Here is a 12,217-nt window from a genome sequence, read left to right as displayed (position 1 = left end):
AGGCCTAGGCAGGTGGATCACAAGGTCAGGAGTTCAAGACTAGCCTGGCCAAGATGGTGAAACCCCGTCTCTACTAAAAATACAAAAATTAGCTGGGTGCAGTGGCATGTGCCTGTAATCCCAGCTATTTGGGAAGCTGAGGCAGGAGAATCGCTTGAACCCGGGAGGCGGAGGTTGCAGTGAGCCGAGATCACACCACTGCACTCCAGCCCAGGTGACAGAGTGAGACTCTGTTTCAAAAAAAAAAAAAAAAATTAATGTTATGATAAATTGTTTAATAAAATTTTCTTACTGTTCAGTTATTCTTTGATTATATAGCAGCATACATTTTTGGGGAACTAGAAATTGCATTAATCTTTTCTAGTCGCCAAGATACCTAAACGTTTTTCTTGAAAAATCACAATTTGGTAGACTTCAGTGTATTATTAGTCAGGTTAGTGTACAATAAACAGATAACCTTAATATAGGCTGTTCTTTATATTATATGAAAATAAAACATCTGACTTCCAGAATGTTTTTGACTGAACCTATAGGATATAAAGAAAACTTACTCTTTCTAATTTAATGTTTAAATATTAAAGATTTGATTTAGTCAGGAAGAATTTCCTCAATTTTAATAATAATGAAGTAGTTAATAATATTAAAGATATATAAAAAATCTTTAAAATTATTTTTCCCTCCAAAGAAATGTAGTAAAGTTATGCTCTCATAGCAAAGTTCTACATAAAAGGGATTCTTAAAATCAATTGGAATTATATAAAAACATAAATATGGGGAATAAGGAAAAAAAGATGGCAAGTAGTAGGTAGAGTTGATGGGGGTTGGTAAAATTATTGTCTAATTGATAAATTTAAAAACTGCTTTAAATAAAAATCTTTTTAGGTATATTGATATGAGTTACATCAGGCCTTAAAACAAAACAAAACCTGAGTGCCCACTTTTTAGAGCCAGCCAGTTGAATAACGTATAATAACTGTAAGAAAGTATTATAATTAAAACAAAATAACTTTATTGAGCGATAAAGTTCACACTTTTAAAGTTTAACTTCAGTGGAATAATGAAGTTTTAAAGGGTGCTAAGTTAAAACTGATAGCCTTCATTATTAGTGCTTCCCAGTAACAAAAAAGGGTCACTTTACTCAAACAAAACATGTTAGTATTGGGTTCAGTGTTCTGTGTCTTTGTGAAAAAAATCCCATTTTTTAAGTGGTCAACTTACTGGTTTTTTTTTTTAATCTTGGCATTTATCAATTTGAAGAAAACTTTCAAAAATGATTTTCAGTCTTGATTAATTTTTTTAACATATTTGATAGCCAGTGTTAATGAGGAATGGGCAGATTTCACCGATAATCCCACATACTATTTTAGCACTTACATTTTAGAATTTTAGACTTCTGTTTTCTTTCATGTTGAACCCAAAATATAGTTGTAAGAGTTTCATAAGTATAGGTACTTTAGGAAATGTAACTTCTCTGAGCCTGTGTTTCCTCATCTGTTTAATGAAGAGATTGAATTAAATGATCCCCAAGATCTTTTCCAGTTCTGGAATTCTGTCATCTAATGAAATGTGTGTGATTAGAAGACATGCCTTTTATTTTATTTACCTGATTAAAAGTTAGGACTTAAGTAACCAGGAGAGAGAAAATAAATAATGAACTTAAATAAACTTAAACTTAAATTTGTTTAATGATGTCCTTTTTGGGAAAATTGGATATCCGTAATAACTCCAATTTCTGACCTTCTGATGGACCAAAAGAAACTCAGGGCCTGGCATTCACTGTGCACCTTTCCCACAAAGTCCTTGAGCTCCTCATCTGTGGGCTTCAGAGGTAAAAAACACTGAACCTGGTAGTCAGTATACCTGAGTTCTAATTATAGAGCTGTCACCTACTGGTGACTTTGAAGGTCTGCTTATTAGGCAGCTGGAGTCTATATTAAATGGTCTCTAAACTCCTTTCTAGCTCATACTGTTAGGCAGTTGTTACTCTTGTGAGTCCCCTAATGCTTAATTGTCAGCTACCTCTGCAACTCTATCCTCAAGCATTGTCATTGCTAGCTATAGCCCAGATTTCATGATTGCCACCAACAATGCTGATATTCAACTGACAGCAACAATGCAACCTCAAGAATTGTGGTTATGCTGCAAATGTTCATTCTCCTAATTTCTTCATTCATTTGAAATATGTGCAACTAGGTCTGTTGTAAAGAAAAAAGCTTTTCTGAGTTTGCTAATATTTAGAGTCAATTTGGAGTAGACAGAGCCCCACTTTCTGTGTCCTTTCCAAATGCTTGTGTAGTCCTGACTTGAAGAAACTATGTGGGGAGACCTGTGTTACTACCTGTATAGTTGAAATAGTATTATGCCCCTGGAAGAGAACACAGGGACAGTTTGCCTCCCTCTTTCCTGGTGAAGATTCAGATTCTCAGAAAGATATTTTACGTTTGCAAAAGATTTCCAAAAGAAGCTGTTGTGGTCTTAGCTGCCAGAGTGACTGCTGTGTGCCTTCTAAGTGGAAAGCTGTATTTAATGTCACTGTAACCTTGAACCCCACATTCATTAGCTCAGGTAGCACTGCACTTGGACTTGCAGTAGTTTACTTTTGGGATGATTATACTGTAGACAAGTAGCAAGCAGTTCCTTGAACATACTAGGTACCCAATAAATATTTATTGAGTCAATGAGTTTTCATCTATTTAAACCTGCAGCCATTTTAAAGGGATTAAAATAGTACCTTGAGATTTTAGCATAAAGTCTATTCATAAATAACTGAACCATGTGGTGTTTGGAATTCTTTTTTATCTTTTCAACCATTAGTCCATTTCTACAACTAAGGAAAGACAAACTTTAAGAAAAATCATAAAATCATAATTTGCCCTTGACTAAAACCATACATATAGTTTATTCATTTCATACTGTAACTATATGTAACAGTTCATCAATATGACCAGTTTTGGAAATTAAAATGAGCTGCTCCTGATGTGTGGAGAAATAAATAATTTTTCTTACATTGAACAGAAAATAAATATGACCTATTCATTCAACATCAGTTCATTAAAATATTAGTGATATGCCCCAAGCTCAGTCAACAGTATGCTAGGTTGAAATACTACAGTGTAATAAATTATTTAATAAATTTATTTCTTAAGATTGAAATTTTAAAATACCTCAGCAATTATTTTTCCAAAAGATGAAATAGAAACACATGAAATAAACTGATGATACAGACTTTATTGTAATGTTAAAAATAACAGTAATAGCCAAGAAATTTAAGTTTAAAAAATGGATTAGTTGACATTGTCTTATTCTAAGATCAAATCCTTTGGAATGATGGAACATTTCATACCACTCCAACTTTTTTGTTTTTAACGCCTGAACTTTGTAGATATGGCATTCGCCCTGAAAATGTGATTATATATGGCCAAAGTATAGGGACAGTACCGTCTGTGGATCTTGCTGCTCGATATGAGAGTGCTGCTGTTATTCTTCATTCTCCTCTGACCTCGGGAATGCGAGTTGCCTTTCCTGACACCAAGAAGACCTACTGTTTTGATGCATTCCCAAAGTAAGTAGCAGTATTCAAAATAGTTCAATTCCAAGAAACTTAGGAATTTTTTCATCATTTAAAGTATTCATGACATAGTTCACTCAACCATAAGTTTCTATTTTACATATATTAGCACATATACATTATGAAAAATTAATTTGTAAAGAGGGTATTAGCTGGTGACCAGTCAGAAGGCTGAAATGTTTGAGGAGTAGTAATCCAGATGAAAATTGCTGAGGGCCTTACACCTCAGGTGGTGGCACTAGTATTGGAGACAAGGGAATGAGTTTGAAAGAAAGATTTGACAGAACTGAGTGTCAGACTTGGACGTAGGATGCTAAAGAGAAAAACTTGAACATGACTACCATGTTTCTGCCCTGAGGTGCTAATGGATGGTGCCATCCAGTGAAACACTTGATGTTAGAGAAAAACAAGTAGAGGTTAAAATGAGTAAATATCTGATTAATGATATCTAATTTACAAAAGTGAATTGAAAAAAGTTGAATCTTAAATTAACTAGATTAGTAAGTATTGCTGCCACAAAACCCGCCAACATACTTAGATGTATTTGAAAGAAAAGTAGCTACTTTTCCTTCATGCTTTTCAAGACAGGAGGTAGTTCCCACCTACTCTTCATAGTTGGAAAAAATTAATGGACTATTTTTCTCAAAGAAGTAGAAGACAAGAAATAAGCTGGCAAATTTTAGTTTTCTTTCCTTTCTCCAATTGGCAACAATACAAAGGATTTTTTTGTGAATGGCCGATGGGCCTAAGGCAAAGTCATCACATGGTTCTTTATAAAGAATAGCAAAGATTATTTTAAAAACACATTATTTTCATCACTAGCCAGTAATGGATCACTTTAGTAGGGAAAGTATGTGAACACATGATCTTATCACAAGGGCAAACTGGGCGTGTTTGGGTTTTTATTTTGTTTTGGGTTTATTTTTGTTTCAGGTAATGTAGGTATAGGCATTACACTGCCTCTGTCTAGCTGAATGGTAAAAATGATAGGGATGTATCTGAGTATCCCTATATCAGTGTTGTTGCCAACTTATATCTCTGTCTAGCTCTCTCTTTCATTTCTGGTGCACCAACAGAGAGCAACACTAAAAATAAACTGTTTGACCAGGCACAGTGGCTCACGCCTGTAATCCCAGCACTTTCAGAGGCCGTGGTGGGTGGATCACTTGAGGCCAGGAGTTCGAGACCAGCCTGGCCAACATGGTGAAACCCTGTCTCCACTAAAATTACAAAAATTAGCCAGGCGTGGTGATGCACGCCTGTAATCCCAGCTACTCGGGAGGCTGAGGCATGAGAATCCCTTGAACCTGGGAGACAGAGATGGCAGTGAACCAAGATGGTGCCACTGCACTTCAACCTGGGTGACAGAGCAAGACCCTGTCTCAAAAAATAAAAATAAACTGTTTGAAAAAGATAATATATTTCTTTTTTTTATTCAAGTTTTAATTCCTCTACCTCTGAACCTCTTTCTGACAGCAGATAGTAAACCCAAGTATTTATTCTTACCAAATGCAGCCTTAGATTATTTCATTGATGGTTTTTTCCTTGTCAAAATTCCATTTTCATTTTATGTTATTTATAATATCTTTCTCTAAGGATTCTTAAAAAGAATTGTTTGTCTGTGTAGTTTCTGTCTCCTCCAAGTTGCCAAGTGTTTTTTTTTTAAAAAGTGTTTGTTTTGATTCCTGTGTTATTTGAAGTGTTCTCCTCTCATGTCTGATAACTTTTGGTTGCCTGCTTATATGTAAGTAAAGGAACTGATCAACTTTTTACTCTTACATATAAGCCGGCAATCAAGATTTAGCAGATCAACTAAAGGGCTGCTCTGATATAATCTCCAAAGAAGGCTCTTTCTAAAAGTCCCTCCTTGAGGACAGTGGCCTGACTACCAGCATTCTGGGAGCCACATAGGGAAAATGGGTTCATAGTAGCCAGTATGTAAATGTGTATGTGTCCGTTGTCTCTATGATACCTCTGTTCTAAACTCTGGGAGTCTTTTAGTCCACAGACATTCCAGTCTTGGGGGCAGACAGTTTCCGGGTATATGAATAGGCAAAAGGAACTGGGAAGGGGAGGCTAACTTTCTTACACAGACTTTGAAAAAATCCTGTATATTTCAGTCACCCCCTTCATCACCATGGTAATTCCTTAACTTTCTGGGGTATTCTGTGGTATAAATTGGTTTCGTTCATCACTTTATGGTCTATCTGCCTAAAATTGTGTTTTCTTCTCTCCTTTTGATAAATTATTTCACACATTAATCTTTCCAGCTCCAACATTTTATTATATTTTAGTACATTCTCTTTGTTTTTGTATCTTTATCCTCAAACAAGAACAAAAACATAAAACATTTTGCTATCATTTTAGTAGGAGACTAGGAGAAAGAATATAGTGAGTGCAAAAAGTGAAATTAGCGCATACTTGAAATGGTTCTTAAGTTTTCTCCTCTTCTGGACACCTAAGTTTCTCTGTGCCAAAAGTCAACATTGTAGAAAGGTACAGTAGAGTGACGAGAGCATTGAGTGATTCCAGCAAAACCATCAAAACAAGTGCATGAAAATAACTTCCTCAGATAATCTTAAGGTAGGGAGTATGTAAAAGGCAATTTTTGAATCTTACTGGAAATTCAAGAGACGTTCTTACCTTCTGAACTGATTCGTACAATTCTCATATTTGAATTACCTGTCTGATACAGCACAAGAATATTTATGTTCCTTTACATAGTTAATTTATTGCATTTTTTCCCCTTCCTTTTTCCCTGCAGCATTGACAAAATCTCTAAGATAACCTCTCCAGTATTAATAATTCATGGGACTGAAGACGAAGTCATTGACTTTTCACATGGCCTCGCGTTGTTTGAACGTTGCCAAAGACCTGTGGAGCCTCTCTGGGTTGAAGGAGCAGGTCACAATGATGTGGAACTGTATGGACAGTATCTTGAAAGGTTGAAACAGTTTGTGTCACAGGAACTGGTAAATTTGTAAAATATTCTGTAAATTTGCTACTGGGTTTTCCTTTCTTGCTGAACTGCACTCTTTGGTAACTAACATAAAACCTGAAGGTTTTGTTTGCAAATCATGTCAGTTGCCTTCATAAATGTACAGGTAATGATTTGTTAACAGACTTAATGAAGGTTTTAATTACCAGAACTAAGAACTGGAAATAACAGTACCATGCAGTCAGGCTGTGTAATTTATATTTTTTCTGTGAATTTTTTTTTAACATCAAGATGAGTACTGTATGAGATTTTAATTCTATAAAATCAAATGCTGTAAAAGTATTGCCAAATGCTTTTGCATACTAGAAACAAATTTATAAATATTTTTAAAACATCTCAATGTACTAAATCTTATCCTGGAATACAACTGTAATATTCTTTTGAAGAAAGCTATGTATCTAAGGCAATTTAAGTACTCATAATAGAATGAACTGTAAAAGAGATTTAAAACCATGCAAGTTCACTAGAATTAACCTAAACCCTGTTGTACAGGGATAGAGGTTTAAAGATATTTTATTGTAAAATACATTGAATTTTCTCTATACTCTGATTACATACATTTATCCTTTAAAAAAGATGTAAATCTTAATTTTTATGCCATCTGTTAATTTACCAATGAGTTACCTTGTAAATGAGAAGTCATGATAGCACTGAATTTTAACTAGTTTTGACTTCTAAGTTTGGTACTGTGAGGCATCTACTTAAAATTTTCATGCTGGTTATTTAAAAGGCATTTAGAGATTTCAAGAATGATTTTGTATGCAATGTTTTAAATTTTGACTGATCTCATAGTCTCATAGAATTGCAGTAGTCTTCATTGTATGAAATCCTGAAAGTCCATGAGTTGATCTTAAAGACCACAAACAGAGTGGCTATCTGATCCCTTTTCACTGGCTATTTTTTTTTTTTTTTTCATTTTTTGAGACGGAGTCTTGCTCTGTCGCTGAGGCTGGAGTGCAGTGGTGCAATCTTGGCTCACTGCAACCTCTGCCTCCCAGGTTCAAGCGATTCTCCTGCCTCAGCCTCCCGAGTAGCTGGGATTACAGATGCCCGCCACCACGCCTGGCTAATTTTTGTATTTTTAGTAGAGTCAGGGTTTTGCCATGTTGATCAGGCTGGTCTCGAACTCCTGACCTCATGATCTGCCCTCCTCGGCCTCCCAAAGTGTTGGAATTACAGGCATGAGCCACCGCGCCTGGCCCACTTTGGCTATTTTTAAAAATAGGACCTGTTGTTTTGGATTACTATCTGAGAATTTCATGGATTCACTCCTGGGTATAGGAGATAAGAATACATTTAATTCATAACTTTTATATTAACCAATATAGTAAAACAATAAAGCTCACACATACAAAAACTAAGTTGCCTTTCCTTGAATGAACCCTGCCTGAATAAAACAATGAAAGAAAAATAAAAATAAAAAAAAAAAATTAATGGTATGTAGTCTAATTTGTAAATGAATGAATATGGAAATAATACACACTGTGGATATATTTTAAGGCCTTATGTAGTTTTAATTGTTCTGCTTGTTCCGTGGTTATGTCTAAGACTATAGTATACGATTCTCTTCAAAGTATATCAAGTATTGTGAATGCTTTGGTTCAGATGTGTCAAATTAACAGTAAAACAACAAATATACCACTGACCTGTGCTTATTTGCCTTTTTCCATGCTCCCCACGCCCACACTAGAAAGCGTGAAAAGAAAAAAATTACCCTTCGTTTTTATAGGACATAGTTTGAAAACTTTTAAAATTATATCATCACTTCTTTTGGAGAGGTCTTTCTTTCTCAAGATTGTCTTGTAACCTATACAGTTTCTTCTTTGTACAGCATACAACCCAGGGCTTAGCTAAATGTTTTCTTTGATTACCTAGGGAAATCTAAATATTGATTCTATTTATTCAGTGTTCGTTCATTCAACGATAGTTATTGAATGTATAAATCATGCAAAACCCTGTGCTAGGTAAAGACAGACTGTGTCCTCATAGATTTCATGGTATAGCTAAGGAGACAGGCACCTCATTGCCCAAATATTACTATTTTAATAAGGACTGAAGGAGATTTGTAAGGTATTGTAACAGGTAAAAGGTACTTTTGGGAAGGGAACATGGGGAGCAGGACAAGGAAGAGTCCCCCAGAGAAGTGGTATTTCAGCTAAGTTTTGACGGATAACTAAGAATTGGGTAGACCTGGGTGACCCAGGAGAAGCATTCCTGGCTGAGGGGGATGAATAATATATGGAAGCCTAGAGGAAGGAAGGTGCAGTTAAATATGAGGACTGGGCTGGGCTCGGTAGCTCACACCTGTAATCCCAGCACTTTGAGAGACTGAGGCAGGTGGATCATGAGGTCAGGAAATCGAGACCATTCTGGCTAACACGGTGAAACCCTGTCTCTACTAAAAACACAAAAAATTAGCTGGGCGTGGTGGCATGCGCCTGTAGTCCCAGCTACTCGGGAGGCTGAGGCAAGAGAATCACTTGAACCCTGGAGGTGGAGGTTGCAGTGAGCCGAGATCGCACCACTGCACTCCAGCCTGGGCAACAGGGCAAGACTCCGTCTCAAAAAAAGAAAAAAGTTTGGCCTAGGAATGAGGCTACTAATTAGGAACACAATTACAGATGGCATCGTGAACCCTACCTAGTCTTTATCTTAGAAACAAACAGGAAGCCATTGATAGAAAAGGAAACAGCACTTATCAAGAGTATAGATGAAAAAATCTGGAGATTTTTGCTTGCTGGAAATAACATATAAGTCAGTTTTGTAGAAACTGATCTAATTTTAGAGTGGTGAAAAATACATCATGGGAAAATGATACACAAAGTGCTGTTCAAACCACGTTTGCATTACTAATGTTATTCCAGGATGCAGTGAAAGGATATTTGCAAATTAGAGCAAATCCTGAGGTATTTGCCAAGTTGGAAAAGGTACCATAAACTGAAACTCCCAAACCAGCTGAAAGATGTGACTAAGGCATAATAGCTGCCTTCAAATATTTGAGAGGCATGTACAATGTATTCTATCTGGCTCTCAGAGCAGAACTGGGTGAAAATTACAAAATACCAGATTTGAACTCAGTATGAGAAATAACTTTATGGTTATTTGTCCGTAAAGGAAAGGGATTGCTTCCTAAGCATTAATGAGTGTCTTATCACTAGAGACAGAGCAGAAGCTGAATGACGTCTGTCATAGGTGTCACAGAAGAAATTCCAGATTTAAATGAAAAGTTGTACTAGATGTACTGTGTGTAAGGTTGTTTGAGACTTTGTATTCCATTTTGATTTCTACTTACTCCTCAGAGCTTACCTTATGGTTTTGAGAAGACAGTATGATGTAGAACAATTAAACTGGCAGTCAGATCTGGGCCCCTTGTCAGCTAACAGTGATTAGATCTGCAACATTGGGCAAGTTACTTCTGGACCTCAGTTTTCTCACTAGAAATAAAGAAATGGAACTAATTGAATAATAATATCCCTTACATTTCTAATGTAATGTGAAAATTTCAGCCCTACTCACACGTAATGGCTCATATCCGTTTTTAGCCTTAACTAGAGTGGTGCCAGTTAGCTTGTTTTGATATTTGGCTTTTGTGCATACTAACATAGTGCAATTTGGATAATAACACAAATCCTTGGTACATAGCTCCTGCCATATCCTCCAGGTACAAAAAAGAATGGTAGATAAGAACTTTCATGAACTAGTTTATCATCTTCACACTTTTCCAGGTTTCTTTACACAAATTTACCAGTTCTATATCCTACATGAATATATATCATAGATTTTTTTTCTTTGTGATTTCTATAAATATATAGGTAGTGTTCATTTTAAGAGAGCTTCATAAGTGAAAATGAATTTTAAGTAGAGCGAGGTAGCTCAAGCCTGTAATCCCAGCTACTTAAGAGGTTGAGGTGGGAGAACCACTTGAGTCCAAGACTAGAAGGCTGCAGTGAACTGATAGTGCCACTGCACTCCAACCTGACCAATGGAATGAGACCCTGTCTCTGCAAAAATAATTATAAAATGAATTTTAGAAATTGTAGACTGACAGCAATTGTCATGTAAATAGTGGTATTCTTGCATTTAGACATATATGACAAAACTTTTAAGAGTGATTTTTCATAAAGTTATGGAAAGCCACATAAACTCATAGATTATAAAAACTTCAGAGATGATATAGCCTAATCCCTTTATTTTACAGGTGCAGAAACATAAAGAAGGGAAGTGATTTTCTCAAGGTCTACAATTGTCAACGACGGTACTATGTATTCCATTATCTTCTCTTTACCAAACTTATCTGGATTAATATACCAATGAGCCTTTCAAATTATGTGGCGTAAACTTATTTGCTCTCCAATGTTAGTCACAATTTTTTTTTAATGGGTAGAGCCCTCCTTGTCAACTAGTTATTCATTGAATAGTAAATTGGTAGATTGTGCCAATTAATTCTCATGTTAATGATTATTTAAAGAATTTAATACTAATTCATTTTACTAGGCACAGTTACAGTTATTTAGTTATGTTGAAACCTAGTGAGGATGGTAGCCACAGACACATGAATAAACAAGTATTTACTTCAGGAGCTGATTTACTACAAATTGTAACACGCAGAATAAGCAATTACATTGAAAAAAGTATCAATATAGTTATTACGAATTAACTTTTATCTTGTTGCTTTGTTTTAAAATAGGCTATTTATTCAAACATGATAGCATGTTGCATTCTGATAATGTGCACCCCAAACGCCCAGCAACCAGAAATAACAGTTTATGCTTACGATACTTGGAACGAGGCTTTCAGTTTTAACTTGCAGAATGGAAAAGACATTTGTCTATCGTATCTCTAAATGGATTATGCCTCTGACTGAATAGTTGAATGAGTAATGCTAAGGAAGGAAACAAACACCTCTATGCTGGAAATGACCCACTTGACATTAGAGTTGTGTGTTTTTCTTTCTTTCTTTTTTCTAGGGAAAGTACAAAGGTCTTTGCAAATGTCAGTGAACTGAAAGCTGTTAAACTGGCTTTTTCATATGAAGCCAGATGGACATGAAACTATTTTACTCCCTCTATTTCCTTGTGTAGGCCATGTACTAAATTTGCATAATATAATTATGACACTTTTAGAAAAAAGTTTTAATAGTGTGTTTTAAAAAATGACATTGTTATATTAGAAAAATGGGGAAATGCTATTTTTAGATAATTTTTGTTTATCTCCTAATAAAATGCAAGTTTCAGCCACTGTACTACTTGATTAATTCAAAATTTGGACTTCTTTTTCCTCTAAAACAACTACTTAAGGCAGTGTATTGAATTAAAGTAGATTCAGTCTTCTGGTTTTTGAAGAAGAAAAGAAGTAGAGAGGGGAGCAGGTAGGTTTACGAATATAGGTACACTATGTATTGTGAATTCATAGGCTATAAATCAAAACTTATAATTAGCATTCTCATGAATCTTAGATGAAACTTGTGTTTCTATTTGAACACCTAATAACTTTGGTAAAGTCAGAGGCCATCTATATCACTTCACCAAAGTGAGAATTGGCTACTTTTTGAGCTCTTTTAAGTCTAGGGCTCCAAGCCTTCAAGGCCCATCCCTGGGAAATAGAATGGGCAGAAGGGAAGGAGACAAAAGAAAATAGTTTATATATCCCTA

General features: G+C 35.5%; 1 protein-coding gene across 6 annotated transcripts in view; it reads left to right on the top strand.

Moving 5' to 3' along the window:
- ABHD17B (abhydrolase domain containing 17B, depalmitoylase) overlaps positions 1–8,211 on the top strand; it is a 47,870-nt gene extending 39,659 nt beyond the window's left edge. For all 6 annotated transcript variants that reach the window (XM_005581922.4, XM_065530699.2, XM_045373122.3 and 3 more), the window contains 2 exons: positions 3,383–3,562; positions 6,333–8,211. In XM_005581922.4, the coding sequence (XP_005581979.2) occupies positions 3,383–3,562; positions 6,333–6,552 (400 nt within the window). In that variant the 3' untranslated portion in view covers positions 6,553–8,211. The remainder of the gene's footprint in view (positions 1–3,382; positions 3,563–6,332) is intronic.
- Positions 8,212–12,217: the final 4,006 nt, after the last annotated feature.

This window comes from Macaca fascicularis, chromosome 15, assembly GCF_037993035.2.
Source record: "Macaca fascicularis isolate 582-1 chromosome 15, T2T-MFA8v1.1".
Taxonomy (NCBI): Eukaryota; Metazoa; Chordata; class Mammalia; order Primates; family Cercopithecidae; genus Macaca; species Macaca fascicularis.
Note: the sequence above shows the minus strand (reverse complement) of the source record. Positions and strands in the feature narration are given on the sequence as shown.